Raw genomic sequence first — 15,868 nt, 5'->3', positions numbered from 1 at the left:
TATTGCTCCATGAGGAGAAATCCGGCCATGAGTGTGGCATTGTAAACAAAACAACCTATAAAAGACAGTCCAGTGCCATAATGGCAGGGTAATAAAACCATCTCACAAATTGATGTCGTTCCTATAATAAAACATAACAAAAGCACTGTAGGACTGAGTGAAAGTAATTAAAGGCTGTACAGTTGTCTTGGTATGAATATTTCTCTTTTGTGCAAACTTTTTGGTGTTTGCTAAATGTTTGGTGGTGGAGCCTATCATCCCTTTTCACAGAGAGCTGCTTATATCAAACATTACAAGACAGTCCCCTTGCATCAACACAGATTTGAACCTACCGCTTTGTAGATTAGCCTGTCAAGTGTTGAGAGAATGGAGAATGGCAGGATTAAAAAGTTACATTTTTATTGTTAAATGTTACTAAACCACATACTTTGAACATATATATATATATATATATACACACACATATATATAATTTAATTAAACAATGAAAAGCAACAATACATCATAGTGACAGGGTAATGTTACTAATATATCGTTTCTAATAATTCTTTATTATTATGGTTAATATTGTTATTTTGCTGCAAGTGCTTGGTTCTGATCCTGTAGTTTTGTCTGCTCTTAATTAACCACTTAAGCGCCCCTTAATCAGAAGTTTGCCTGTCATGGCTGCCCACTGCTCACCAAGGTACTGTGCTGCAGTGTATCACAACGACAATCACTTCACATTCACTTTTCACACATATATACAAAGAAAAACAAATCAGAACGGCATTTTGACAATGTTGCTTTGGGCTCTTTTGTGACATTTAGTCCCAAACCATTGACACTTGAACAACAATATTCAAAATAATAATCATATTTTCAGTAACAAACTCATAACAGGTAACACAACGTTGCCCATGTATACTTTATACGTTAATTAAACGTTAGAATAGAGGATCCGCGTCAGGAGTTGTGTTATCCTAAGTTTTCCCGGAGTTTCTGGTACCGTCCGGTGACGCAGGAACCACATGACACCCCCTAAAAAAAAAAAAAAAAAAAAAGTTTCCTTTCGCTGCACTCTACCCCCTTGCGGACCATCCAGTTATTGGCGGAAAATGGCGGCTGGAGGCGGCTCTGCACATCAACAGTGAGCGCCGAGAGAATTCTATATATATATACATATATATAAATATTTTTAATAATCCCGAGGCGGAAAAAAAGTGCAGGAACTGCGAAACCAGAGTCGGCTGTGGCGCAGAAAAGTTTGCCCATGAGGATGACTCGCTGGGTCCCCACCAAGAAGGAAAAGTACGGCGTCGGTGAGTGAGCCTGCAACTCCCCCAGCTTTTTTTTTTTTGCTCTTTTAAACCACCACGACTACCACACTCGGCATTTCACTCCGATCCACGCTGTGCGGAGGACCGGGAATGGAGAGGCGCGCCTTGTCCGACTTCCCAGTGTTTCCTGCGCGCCCGGGCCTGCGCTGCAGCGGGCGGCTCTGATTGCGCCTGAACAACAGTTGTTGTGGCGACACAGAATAACCACACCGCTCTTCAGTTACCGCTCAATAATTCTAATAATTATGACGACGACAACAACACAAAAAAGAACCTCGACGGATTCGTTGTCCGATGCTCGGGAGCACTTCCCGCGGCGCCGTGAAGTCTAGTAAACCCTACAGTCCTTATTTATCGTCATTATTATCAGGAACGAGACAGTCGGAATCTGTACATCGAAAGATTGGTGCCGCTTCTGATTCTTCTCAAGTGTGTTGAGGTTGGGTTTATTTGGGTCGTGGCATGCTGCGCAGGGACAGTCCAGGTGTTACTGGATCTTATTGTTTTGTGGGAAACAAAAAGGCGCAGGAAGAGGGAACGGATCTCTCTTGTGTGTGTGCGTCTATATTACATACACACTCATATACACGTTGATTTATTATTTTTGTTTTAGGTTTTTATTTATTTATTTATTACTTTTTTCTTGTTTGTTGTATTATTCATAGGTTTGTTGTACTTTTTGTCGTTGTTGTGTAATGCATTCTATGAATAACCCCCATGCTGTTTAACAAGATTTTATTTATAGTGTGTGATGGGATGTTAAAAGAATCTGGTTTAAAAAAACTGTCCTGTGACCACATGGAAACCACTAAATCTGTTGCCTAGCGATGCCAGACATCAGGCTTTGCACATGCAATGGTTATATCCATCGTCCTATAAACTCCAACTTAATACAGCACACTGCACAGCACAACCCATAATGTTATTATGATGCAAGGTCTGTCACACTCGAGACTGCTTGGAAATCAGTTTATGGTAAAACGCAGAAATGACGCCCTGCATTTTTACCTTCAGCATACTTCTATCCCTGTAGCAAAGGTCCTGCATGTCCCACCTTTGCTGACAAACTCCTTGTTTCTTGGAAAGTCACCATCGATTGTCCTGTTGTGATCCCTGAGGTCTGTATGCCACCTGGGAACCTTAGCCTAGGCACATGCGGGAGCCGTCCAACCTCTCGGTCGACCCCTAATTAGTACTTTCTGGCACAGTTGAGAGACCTATTGAGCCCATTGGTTTCATTAATTAGAGAAGTAATTGGCTTTTGGCAGATGAGGGTGCCCGGTCGGCCCAGTGAAATTGGCGTCAGTCACTGTATCGCTTTAACTCTGCTGTCCAGGGAAAGAAGAAGCAGCCTACCTACATGTACCTAGGCTGGGTTGCTTTGGAACACTGGTCGGCTTGGTAAAAAGTGGTTGTGAGGAGAGTGTCCTGATTTTTAGCTCTGACTCTTGATTCTTTTTCACATGAGGCTCTGTAGCTTTAACACTACCTCTGATCCTCCGAGGCTGACTGGGACTTTGAGGAAGGGTTGAGAATGGTTGCTTGTTCCATAAAGAGAGTGTCTATTAGAAGTAACTTTGTAGAGTTTGTAGGGGCAGTGGTGGCCTGGCGGTTAAGGAAGCGGCCCTGTAATCAGAAGGTTGCCGATCCACCAAGGTGCCACTGAGGTGCCACTGAGCAAAGCACCGCAAATTTCACTGTGTGTATCGTGTGCTGTGCTGCTGTGTATCACATGTGACAATCACTTCACTTTAGAAGGCACTTTGTTGTAAAACGTTTTGTCTTGGTGTTGAGTTCAATTTTTCAATCAGTCTGCAGATGTTGCTGAACCTGGGGAAATTATGAATGACAAATAAATCTTAAAAGGGGTTGAGATTAAGGATCAAATTAGGGTGGCACAATGTACCCTGGAAATAAGTTTTATTATTCATGTGTTGAAAATATGAGGAGTAACTGTTTTTGTACATTAAAATACAATTAAATTCAATCACTCTCTATCCATAACTACTGATTCAAGATCAGGGTCACAGCTGCCAGAGCCCATCCTGCATGAATAAGTAATAATGCACTCAGAGTCTGATTTTAGGGTTATTTGCAAAAAAAATATAAAATCTGGATTTGACTATTTTATTCAGTCAATTTGTGTGATCCCACACTGGATACCCATCACCTCCACCCACCATTATGTGCCTCAGACACTGCAGAATCCACAGCTAGTGGACCTGTATTTATAATCTTTATGTGAGACCACGCTCTTATGTTCAGGCATAAATAATGCTGTGCATTTTGATCCCATAGGCCAGCTGAGTCTGAGCAAGCTGTGTGCGGCATTGTGCTTTCCTGTCTCCTCCAATTGTGTCTTCTTTCTGCCATTGAATGGTAAACATCCAACTTGGGCTGAAGGATTTTTAGAAAAAAAAAACCCTACCTCCACCTTTTGCCCTTTCTGGTTTCCCGCTGTTGGCTCAAAACTGAAATATTGTGTAGTGATCAATAACATTCATGTAGTCATCAGTTTGAATATCAAAAGTATAAAGAACAAATGAAATATGATATCACATTTCATCAATGTTCAACAAAGTGCTTGGACATTTACTGTTTGCTTTTGTAAACCATTTACATGTAACTAATGTGAATTTCATGCAAATAATGAGTCAAAATCTATATATTTGGTTTCTGAAACTGATTCACTGTCAAGCGTGCTCCTAACAGGTTTTTGAAATTCAGCCAAATTTGATCCCTGAGCAGTATGTCCAAACGCAGAATGGTTAGCTGCTAATTGCTGCAGCGTTCTGTGGAGTTCTAGATGTTGGATACCCACCACAGAGTTTTGCTTATATTGACCGACTGGTTCTGTTACCATTATACAGTTATTTGAGTCATTATTGGACCATTATCTGGTGCATCTCTAGTTGTCATTTAAAGACAGCCTTGGCAGAGATAAAAGTTTCAGGACTCAAACATGCAGAGGAGCCTGAGAGAGCCATTGTTTCTTTTTATCCCTCACTGCAGGCTTCCTTCAGTTGTTTGATGAATTTATTCAAATTCCCTTCTTTTTTTGTGTTTTGTGTAAAGTACCACCTCTCTATGTTAAAATGAGAGACTCTTGCTGTGTTTTGGTGGTGGTTCCCTTAGGAACATTAGTGAGATGTTGTCTGGAAGCATTTTTATCTCTGAGGAGACTGGCATTGTAAACATCTCTTCTTTTTGGTATGTGTTTTATCCTATTCTCTTTTTTTTGGTAACCACCCAGTGTTGGATGAGCAAACCCTTCATCAGAATTTGCTGGAGCAATGCAGTGTCTGTGTGGTTTACAGAGCCACATATTTTGGTGACTGTGGAAGGAAGCCTATGGGGCTCCTGGCATGTTTCAGCGCACCCTCCCCATTCCTAGCCCCAGATAAGGAAATGTCACTTCCTGTCTTAGCTTCCATGTTTCTGCAGCTGCTGCAGAGCCCAAGCTCTGACTCTAGCTAGGACAATGACACTTACCATTGCCCTGCCCCACCCCCCAGACCTGTTCTGTAATTAGGGGTGACGGACAAGCGAAAAAAGTCCCGGCATTGTCTCAGAGGAATGTGTTGCATGGGCAGCTTTGGTGTGTGTGGGCCTGTTGCTATCGTTTCAGAAGGGGGAGTGAAGGCCAAAAAAAATGGGTAAGCCCCAAGCTACTGCAGAAGCTCCCATGCTGTTTCATTCAGGCCAACCCCTTCAACGGCCGCTTGGGCTCTCTGCCCACTGTTTTTTTCTCTTCTCTTCCATTGTGCTGCTATGCATATCTCTTATGCACACAGATCGTTAGCAAAATTTTACTTTCTCCAGTCCAAAGCATTGAATATGCATTGCAATTTTTAAAAAGAAATCATTTTGGGTTGTAACAATCCAGAATATATTGATGATATATATTGCTATCTACTGTATATTTTATTTATTGTATTGTACTGTGTTACTTGAGAGACACCAACGACCTGAACAAAGTTCTTTGTGTATGCACCAATAAACATGATTCTGATTAATATAGTATAGATTATGTGTTAAGTGACATGATGTTATAGTTTCCATCCCAAGCGTAACTGCATAGACCTCTGATTACTCAGTTGATTTATAGATGTTACCAATATGTAGTACCATGGTACTTTTTTATTTCTTCTTTATATACTACGTGGCTGAAAATGTTGAACAATTCTGGCTTATATTTATCCCAACCACTTGATCAAGAAATATTAGTCCCACTGATTATCTCAGTGTTTCTCAGAGACAGTTCCACTTCCCTTGTGTTTTGATGAACTGATACTTTGAAACAGGTGAGACAAGGACACACTTGTACACGCTTGATGCATTTTTGTATTAATTATTACAGAATCAAGGGGAAAGACTTTTTGTTTTGTGTTCTTTAGAGCATTTGTTTTTCTTCCTACACTTTCTATCTTGGGAATTGCTGCATGGCACTTTGGTAGCAATGTTACATAATTTAGCACCTGTTCTGGAGGGGGAAGGGGAGCGAGGGAGTGAAGAGATGGACTGATTGAGGGAGACAAAAAAGAGAGACACAGGGGGTCTTTAACTGGCAGTAGAGCTGCTGGGAATGTGATAAAAAGAACGGGATCGGATTGAGGGGGTTGGAATAGAGATGCAGAGAGTGAAAGGGAGATCTTTCTTTGCTGTGTACCAGGTTAAGGAGTGAAGTGTGTGTGTTTATGTATAGACCAATATATGTATTAATTTGACAACATCATAAACAATGCAATGACTTAAGCATTTTTATTTTTGCAATTGTGGGAGTGGACCATATCTGATTAGTGATGTAAACATTTAAATTATATATTTGAATTGATTGTCATTGTGAAACACAGCACATCACATGGTGCACACAATGAAATGTGTCCTCTGCTTTTAACCCATTATCTTAGTGATTACGGGTCCGTTTCCTTACCCGCTAGGCATTCCATTGCCCCATAAAACACTTGTTGTCCATGATGAACCCACATAAATTAGCGCTAGAGCTAGGCGTCATCTTCAGAGCTGTGAACTCTTTGATTTGCTACAATGAACACCAAAATTGTCTGTGTTCAGTCCGCACTCACCTGACACCACAAACTGCAAAAAAATATGGAATCAGATTTGTGGCAAAATTTGTAAACAAAACTTTCCTAATATTAAACAAAAATACGGCGTTGAAATGTAAAAAAAAAAAAAAAAAAGAGGTTTTTGATTAATTTCGCTTATTTTCGCTTGTGAGACTTTCAGTTACGCTGCTTGTTTCTCCCAAAGTATGAAATATGAGACTAAAAACATACTTCTAATGTGTAATGACTATGTATAGCTCTCTATAAAAAATAAACACTTAACTACACAGCTCTACAGTAATTTGAATGCAATTAGTTGTGGAAAAACTGAAATAAGTGGGATTAAAAAAATTATTTTACTAATGTTTGATATACATCTTGCCAGTGTGCGCTCTCTGGTCTGATGTGCATTAAGTGCCGAAAAAATATACAATAATATTCCCCACCCATTGACATTTTCAGAATGGTGCATGATCCAATGTAATCCATATGCCAAAACGTAGGTCTTGACTAGATCTACGACTCAAATTTATCTTTGTATACCTAACGATCTTGCCGCAAAGTTAGAAAAAGTTGATTTTTGGACTAGAATAATACACACGTTCTGAAAACATTTGGGGAATTGTGTGCAACGTGTAGATCCCACCAAGGCTTCTGTCATATGCCAAACATTGCGCAAAGTGTCTGGAAGTGCAGTTGCAGTGCGTGAATGGTTCCACACAGTGAAAAAAAATTGCGGCAGCTGTGATGTGGGGCTTGGGGTGGCCAATAGCGTGGACAGGATTAAGGGTGAGGTGGCCATAGCCACCCCCAGGCACCCCAAAGCTCTGCCACTGTGCAGAATAAAATAATCTTTGATAGTTTGGATACTCACACATTTATAAGAAGTTTACAGTAAAATTTGACCCGTCATTAGAAATAGTTCATTCCTTGTCCTTTGAAGCTGATTCTTATTTTGGTGAATGTCAGTTAAATTAATCATTTTATTTTCTCAGCTCCCTGAATGTGAGTAGTGTAGCAGGCCTGGTTGGCTTTGATGTTCTCTGGACTGCCTGTGACACATTCTTTCTATTGTTAAAGGCAATCAGTGTCTCTGGTTCCCTCACATTAAAATGTAACAGCAGTCATCCAGATCATACACCAGATGAAAAAAATTCAGTCTGATGCTTGCCAGGTGCTTTTATTTAATTGTGTCCTCTGTAATGCCCTACTGCGAATGCCTGCTCTCACTCTTCTTAAATTGTCTGCATGGATGTTAAAACACGATCAAAAAGTAAGTACAGATGACACAACCTTTGCCATTTTAATGACCACTTAGGAGGTGTAGATCTCCCCACAGTGCTAACTTGACCTGAAATCTTGGAGTGTAAGGCTGATTGGTCATCACGGGTATGCTGTGGTCAGATATAAACATGCAGCCTCTGAATTGAAGCAGTTAATTTAGGAGTTATGATGTAATATGTCATGTTTTGCCATTTTACATGCATTGCATGTAAGGATTTGATTGTAAAATTAAGCCAACCGTTTAGGTTAAATTGGTCAAATACAATTTTTATTAAATTAGTTCACTCTGTTTTACCCATGTTATTTGTTCATTTTACGGGAATTGCTGATAACTAATGCCACCTGACTGAATCAGACTGAATCATTTTTTTTTTTACCCTGCCACCCCTGAATGTGTGTGGTTATCTGAGAAATCTACAGTGTTGTCTCTATTGAGGCTTGCCCTGATTAACAGCTCTGTCCTTCATATTTGAGCTGTAAGTTTCTCCATATAAAGTAGAGCATGCTAATAGTGACCTTTGGGATGTAGATATGTAGATGCCCGCGCAAATATGTAGATGCAAATATGTAGATTTTTTTTTAACTACGTTTTACAGTATGCTATGCAGGAAGTGTAAACAATCTTAACTGGAATTATCGTGAGATGCCATGCCTGGGCTGTTCTTGAAGTCTGGCCTCGGGGTGGGAATTGTTACAACATTTTCTGCGCTGCTGTTGCATCTGCTATTTTTACAGTGAGTAGAAAAGTCAGCACACTAATCCAACAAAAATGCCACATTACTTTTATCCAATCACTTGATTAACTCATTTTTATCATTGGGTGAAACTTTGAATAAACAATTCATAGATTGAAATTCTGACTGGTTGTGGGGGAGTGCCATTGATGCAGCTATAGCAGGGTGGCTGAAACGATCTGCCTCACTCATCCTGACTTGTCCTGTTACTTACATAACCAGCATAAGGCCCTGTTTTTGCCACATCATCCTTGGCAGGAACATGTAATGGACATACCAACGCAACGCATTAAATGTGTTAAAGGCGGGGCTCAGGGTAGTGTTGTTCACTTTAAAACTGACTGACTGTTTTTCTTTTTATGGTTCGTAATAGGACAAATACAACAGAATTCATAGTCTGTAATCACAAATGACAGGTTCTTTGTTCTATATTTTGTCTGTGTGGGAAATGAATGGGACATCAGATAATGTACTTTTTTTTTTTTTTTTTTTTTGCACCAAAGGCCATTCTTTTGGTTTCATCATTCACAGACCTGTGTGGGTGTGTGCACATCAAGCAGACTGATTTACCTCCCTCCTTCTCTCACATTACACCTCCCTCACCCCCTCTTTGCGCTCCCTGGGGCTTTTAGTCTATTGTTTAGGGAGGTGATGTTTCACCCCTGAGGACATATGGTTAATTCAGAGGCTCTGTCAATGTGAAACAGAGTAATTTCGTGGCCTTTCCTGGCCTGTACTGCAGCATACTGATTAATCTGCATTAATATGGATGACCTGTTTATTTAATGAGAGATGATTGTTCAGATACTGTACTGCGCCTTCCAAATGAACTTCCAAATGAAAAGGATCAGCCAATTAGCAGACGGCACACAAAAGAGACTGATTGCAGGGTTTACTGTGTTTGTTTCCGTCTATCTCTCACACACTGACACACACAGAAACGGTTTCTGAATTCTTTCAGTCACAGATACATTCCTACTCTGCATGGCAAAGATGTTGCCTCTGGTGTCCTGTACTCAGCACTTGTGTGTGTGTGTGTGTGTGTGTGTGTGGGTGGGGGGGCATGTTTATTAGTGGTGAGTGCTTGATTAAGACTCTTGTGTGACAGCATCTGACTTCACCATGACACCCTTGTCTGTACTAGGCTAACCTCAGGAAGAATAGATCATCCATAATAGAAGAATATATCATCCATAATTTTGGTCCTCAAGTTAAGTTAAATAAAATCCCGGCCATATTGAAACCTATAGCTTATTTTGCTACATATACACACATTGACTCATACATACACACGTTCTCTCGCATTCTGTCTGTGTTTGCGCTTCTCTCAATTGTGCAATGTACACAGTGCTGTCTCGTGTGCATGCCCCTGTTTGCTTGTTCTAGTGTCCAGGATGTTTTATTCAATATTCGGGCATCAGGGAATATGCGGGAGACTACCAGAACTTCCAGGATGACTTGAGAAGTCTGGCAGCCACATGTCTCCACAAAATATGCTAATTTCTGCTATTTATATCCTGATTTATTTTGGAAAACTGCTCAAAGCTGATCACTAAGATCAAGCTGAATTTTATTGGGATCATCGCTTAATATCATATAATCACCTAGACCTCCTGGGGCAGTGGTGGCCTAGTGTATAAGTGGTAATCAGAAGGTTGCTGCCAAGGTGCCACTGAGCAAAGCACTGTCCCCACACACTGTTCCCTGGGAGCCTGTCATGGCTGCCCACTGCTCACTAAGGGGTTGGGTTAAACGCAGAGACCACATTTCACTGTCTGTACTTGGTGCTGTGCTGTGTGTGTCACATGTGACAAATAATCATGTTAGCATATAAAAACACTATGAATTTAAATAATCTGTTCATCAGTCCACAATAACTTCTTACAGCCTGTCCATTGGTGGTGTTTTTTTGGCCCAGAGTTGTTTTGTCAAAAGACCCGGTACTTCGGTCCCAAGTCGGTACTAAAACATTTAAATGTTACGGTACCAGGTTTTCTGAAGTACCGGTGGTACCGAGCACCCGGTCAACCCGGTTCTTGCTGCGCTATCTGATATAGCGCAGCAGGTAGCTGCGCTATATAGCTGTGCAGTTGCGTCTTTTTTGTAAAAGCACAGAGACATGGCTGGCAGTGCTGCTGATGAGGCAGCTCTTGAAATAAACATTGCCATTTGCTTAGTTAACCTTTAGCAAAAGCGCAGCTAATGCTAACGCCAGTATCAGAATAAAGGTTCGTTATTAACTATTTAATGCTCCTATTCCTCTCTCATTTAAAACATGACATAATAGTGGACTATTACACACCACTTTCCTGGTGGAAAAGAAATAGGGGTACACTACCTCATATTTCAGAGTTTGCCAGGAAGTATCTGTGCATTGCTGCATGAAACTGTTCATCTGAACAAGTTTTCAGTACTGAGACGTTTGTAAGCCTGAGACGCTTAAGACTGACTCATCTGGAAATGGCCAAATAAAATAAATAACGAACGAATTTGAAGAACACTGCATGCAAGTGAAGTTTTGGGTTACATATTTTTTGTAAACATGTTCATTTCAATACTTGTAATTTATTTAGTTTATTTAATTTCTAATGTTCTATTTATAATAATATTAAAGTATTGTTCAGTCATGGCATATTTTGTTTAATTCATGCAAAAGTTTATAAATAAGAGTGTGTAGTGTTTGTTTAATTCACTCATGTTTATTTAATCATTGTTTGTTATTAATAAAAATAACTTGTTGTTCAATTCATGTTTTTGTGTTTGGCTTTGGTACCGAATACTGAAATTTTGGTTCTGTGACAACACTAGCCCAGACAATGCTATTTTGCTTATTCTGACATCATTGCTTCATCATCAATTGCTTTCTTGCTGCAACTCGGCCTGTCTGACTTGCAACATGAAGTTCTCTCTTTACAATTGAAACTGAGACCTGCCTGCTACAACCACTATTAATCTGGTCATTTGAGCGGCCTATCACGTAAGATGCTGCTTTTTAGAAACTTTTCTTCTGCTGCTCTTGTTGCATTGTGTCGACACACCTGTTCCTGTCAGAATTTCCCCCAATTTCTGTATGTACTAATATGTGGATGGAAGCTGTGGAAGAGCACACCTCTGCCCATCTGTTTCTTCTCCTAAAATAAATACATGCTGAAGAAACAGAGGGGAGTGTCTCAACATCGCTATATTGCTATACTCATTTTATTAGTAACATCTATCCTTGTACATGTGCAGTTTGTACAGTGTGTTTTTTGTGTTTTGCCATTTTCTTGTGATTTATTCAGCTGGGCTGTTTCTGTTATTCCTGCCTCATGGCCAGAGATTGCTGGGATTGGTTTCAGCTCTTCCACGACACTGCTTTGGATTAGCGCATTAAGTGGTTGGAAGGATGAGTCTGGATTCAGTTCTATTTTATCGTTAGTCAGGGCTGGATGTCATTTTACACTTTGTTAGCCTATTAATCAGATAACGTTCTTCATTTATATGTGTTTGTTGTAAAATTACCTGATTTGAATGAACTTCAAAATGCCACAATGCTTCCTGCTATTAAGCTTTAGTACTTATTATGAAAAACGTAAAATGGCTGTGTCATAAAATCAATGTGCCGTACCATGCCGTTGATAAGGTTGGAAAGGTCCGGATGTTGAAAGCTGTTGCTGTCCTTGGTGATGAGTGTCAGGGGGCATGAAAGGGGAGGTGTGCTAATGGAGATTTATGTCTCCTCCCATGGCCTTCAGCTGTGAACTGACTCAGTCGCCACCTGCAGGAGGTGAAAGCTGTGGGGCCGTTCTGTCTGTCTGTGTTCCTGTGGTTAAGAGAGAGTGAGACAGGCTTTCACTTCTTCTGGCATTTGATGAAGTGCCCTTTTGTTTGTGCACGATGCTGGTTAGGCGCTTGATAAAGTGAAATCTGTGTGTATGTGTGTCCTATCTGTCTGTCTGAGTAAGATAAACCAGTATGTCTCCCTCGGGGTTTACTGACTGGGGTGCCACTTGATAGTGTGATTAATTAACACTCTTTTGTAATTGACGTGGATTGAATTCATAATTCATCTCATTTCGATGCATTATGGTGTCTGATGAAGCAACTATGAAAAAATTTTTTTTTTTCTGTATTTACTTATTCCGTACGTCTCTTCTTACGCGGTTTTTGTAGCTATACATGAATTAAAATGGTCCCAAATTTAATTGACATTTTTTGCTTAGTAGTCCCCTAATACTATATCTCTTTCCGAAGTTCAGCTTTGGTGCAGAATGACAGCCATTTTGAGGCAGTCACACAATGAGATTTCCCCAGGATGCGCCATTTTGGTGTCTGTAGCTTTAAATGCTAATGAGTAGGAGAGAGGCAGGACGAAGAAGAGAGAGGCCTATAGAAGTGTGCAGGCATTTGTGGAAATTTCGTGAACACCATTAACCAACCACAATGTTTGGTGCAGACAGAAAGTCGTGTCTGTGTTTTTCAATAAGATATTCTGATTTGGAGCATCCTACACGCCTTTTCACGCGCTGATTGCATTAATGCAATATTGATTTAAAGATGTTTATATATTTATTGTGTATCATGATTTCACTTAAATATATACCAGTATTATTTTTAGGCAAATTATGATTAATTTAAATTTTTCTCCTCATTGGAGAAAATCAAAGAATCCACATGAGCGTTAAGCACCAGCATTCAGTTGGATATTGTCAAATAAATGCTACATGCAATGTTTTCTTGGCATCAATCTCTACCAAAATATTGATGAATGTTAAACCGCGGCAATCCTATTAACAGTGTCAACCAAACGCTGCTACAAAGCGCTGCAAAAATATGTATGGTGTTCAGAGGGCATTCATTTTGGGATGAGGCTGTTCTCCAATCTAGAGCAGTGTTGTGATTTTTTTCATCAAAGTTAATGTATTTTAAATATTAGTTATTAGTTATGTATGTGTATTGTGGTGGAGGATTTGCTGAAGATTCGATCAATAAATTTAAGCAACAGGAAATCATTGTAGACAATTGTTTATTGCGATACGCAACAAGACAACAGGCTTATATTCCTGTACATTTTTCTTATCTTTGGCCATCGAAACATCAAGAAGACCCAAAAGGTAATTGTGTGTGTGCCTCAATAGTTTGAGTGTTTGTGTTATTTTGAGTGTTTAGATTTTTTTCTTCATGTACAGTTAATTAAAATGTGATGCTTGATTTAAGTTCACTCCCAGGATCCGTGTGAGGTAAGATCATGGAGACGCAACTTTTGAGTGTAATCGCACATCTGTCATTGTACTTCTTTTTCTGGCTACAGATGCTCAGCCAGTATCTTTCGAGTTGGCAATGGTTACAAACAGTCTACAATTGTAAAGCCAGCTGTGACAGTTGGGCTTTCTTCTGGGGCATTCCAAACCTCCCAATAATTTATTTGACTTTGCTGGGCCTTTCTAGTCTTATCTTGGTCCTTTCCATACCTCCCAAGCCTTGGTTTGCCTTTGACCTCTACAGTGCTTCCAGGAGGTGTTCGTGTATGAGTGCATGATCTCATTGAGACTGTGCATAAAGTTCAGACTATAACTTTGTGAAGGGTCATATTAAATGCAGGCTGCAAAGGACCACAAACGTACAATGTGGTTCACAAATATAAACAAACAAATAAATAAATAAATGACCTTCCATAAGTTCAAGAAATGATATATTTTCCACCTGTATGTGAGCAGCTTCACTTTGCATATTTCTTGTTAGTGTGGTTTCTTTTTATAGTGCATTTGATAAGATGGTGTCATTTTCGGCATACATGTTTTAGACTCTAGAAAACCAAAACATCCTGCATCTGGAGTGAGTTGTTTGGAAGCGTGTGTGTGTGTGTGTGTGTGTGTGTGTGTGTGTGTGTGTGTGTGTGTGTGTTTTAGTCTAGTTAATCTCATCTAGTTGTTTTCCTCATGATGATCATGCTGGAAAAGTTCATTTCGGGTCAAACCCACCTCTGAACTTCATTGGGATGGGGAGGGACAATCTTGTCTGCAAGAGCTTTATAGTCAAGAACAATATAACAAAGTCTTGTGAATGGTTGAATAGTTTATTATTTCAGTAGTTTGCTTACCTGCCACATGAAAACACAGTGCTCAACCTTTAATATCTCTTTGTGTTGGGATAAGAGGCTTTTGGCCCCCATTATTTAGTTCCTTTGTGGAGTTTGGTTTGTATGTTCAGACAGAATGTGCCTTGGGCTTGCCTGGGTCTGTCACTGAGCCTCCTGTGCATAATGGACTCTGCTGCAGTGGGGACATGGCCTTTTCTATTTTTTTTAACAAATTACCTTTGACCTCAAGTTCAGTGCGCCAGACTCCTGGTTTAGTATGTGATCTTGGTTGGCCTAGCGGTTAAGGAAGCGGCCCTGTAATTAGAAGGTTGCCCGTTTGAATTCTGATCTGCCAAGGTGACACTGAGGTGCCACTGAGCAAAGCACCCTCCACACACACAAAGGGTGATGGGCTAAAAGCAGAGGACACATTTGGATGTGTGCACGTTTGCTGTGTATCACAATGAGTTTCACTTTTCACTCTTTTCCACACTTGTTCTAGTCTGTTCTATTTTGATGTCTCACTGCTATGTCCCGCTCTCTTTCAGGCATGGTTTCATGAATATCTTGATCTGTGTCTGTTTACTCTGCATAATATTCTTGAGAATTGTTGCATATCTGTGCATTTGGACATCCTGTACAATGACTGAACAAACTGCTGACCCAGTTGTTGGTAACTCTCCAGAACTGTTTACTGCCATTATCTCCTCATTAAAATTCCTGCTGCAGGAGTGCCATGTGCGGCTTGCCGAATAATTGGATGCACCTACATCAGCAAAAACTCCGCATCATGCATCAACCTCTCTACTTCAGCAAGTGGTGGTGTGTGTGTGTGTGTGTGTGTGTGTGTGTGTGTCAACTTCATCAAGGCCTGTGTAGTGTACAAAAATTCACTAATGCTTTATCTCACATCACTTTTAATTAGAAGGCTTTGGAAGGGTGTGTCTAGCATACAATTCTAATAATGTAATAAAAAAGTTTTCAGAAACTAAAAAGTGTTCACATATATATCCTCAATAAAAATGTTATCATGAATGGTGCATGGTCTGATAGCATTTTGGACCATCATTTGGATGATGCTGATTTGTTCACACCAATCAAATTTCATTATTGATATAATATTGAGAACCTGATCCACTGCACCACTGTGCACTGTGGAATAATTAGTATTGATTATAATGGTGTTTGGATCTAGAATAGTTATAGTATAACCTATGGGTGATTCAATTAAGGACTATCTCAATAAAAGGTTTTCCCTAATGTTTTCCAAGCTGCAGTGCAAAAATGATCTACAACCATTCTGTCTTGCCTGTGTGAGTGCATAGAAGTTGAAGTGACATTTTTGTTAGAACCTTAATAGGAAAATCAGTCCCCTTATGTTATGATTTGATGAAATTTGCAACAAAC

General features: G+C 40.0%; 1 protein-coding gene across 4 annotated transcripts in view; it reads left to right on the top strand.

Annotated features, from left to right (window-relative positions):
- Positions 1–1,059: 1,059 nt before the first annotated feature.
- The window catches only part of dock1 (dedicator of cytokinesis 1), a 263,022-nt gene continuing 248,213 nt past the window's right edge, over positions 1,060–15,868 (top strand). For 2 of the 4 annotated variants that reach the window (XM_028961081.1, XM_028961080.1), the window contains exon 1: positions 1,060–1,301. In XM_028961081.1, coding sequence (XP_028816914.1) covers positions 1,253–1,301 — 49 coding nt within the window. In that variant the 5' untranslated portion in view covers positions 1,060–1,252. The remainder of the gene's footprint in view (positions 1,302–15,868) is intronic. The other 2 variants (XM_028961083.1, XM_028961082.1) reach the window with 1 other exon arrangement.

Source organism: Denticeps clupeoides, chromosome 2 (assembly GCF_900700375.1).
Source record: "Denticeps clupeoides chromosome 2, fDenClu1.1, whole genome shotgun sequence".
NCBI classification, from domain to species: domain Eukaryota; kingdom Metazoa; phylum Chordata; class Actinopteri; order Clupeiformes; family Denticipitidae; genus Denticeps; species Denticeps clupeoides.
This window is presented reverse-complemented; position numbering and strand designations above follow the sequence as displayed.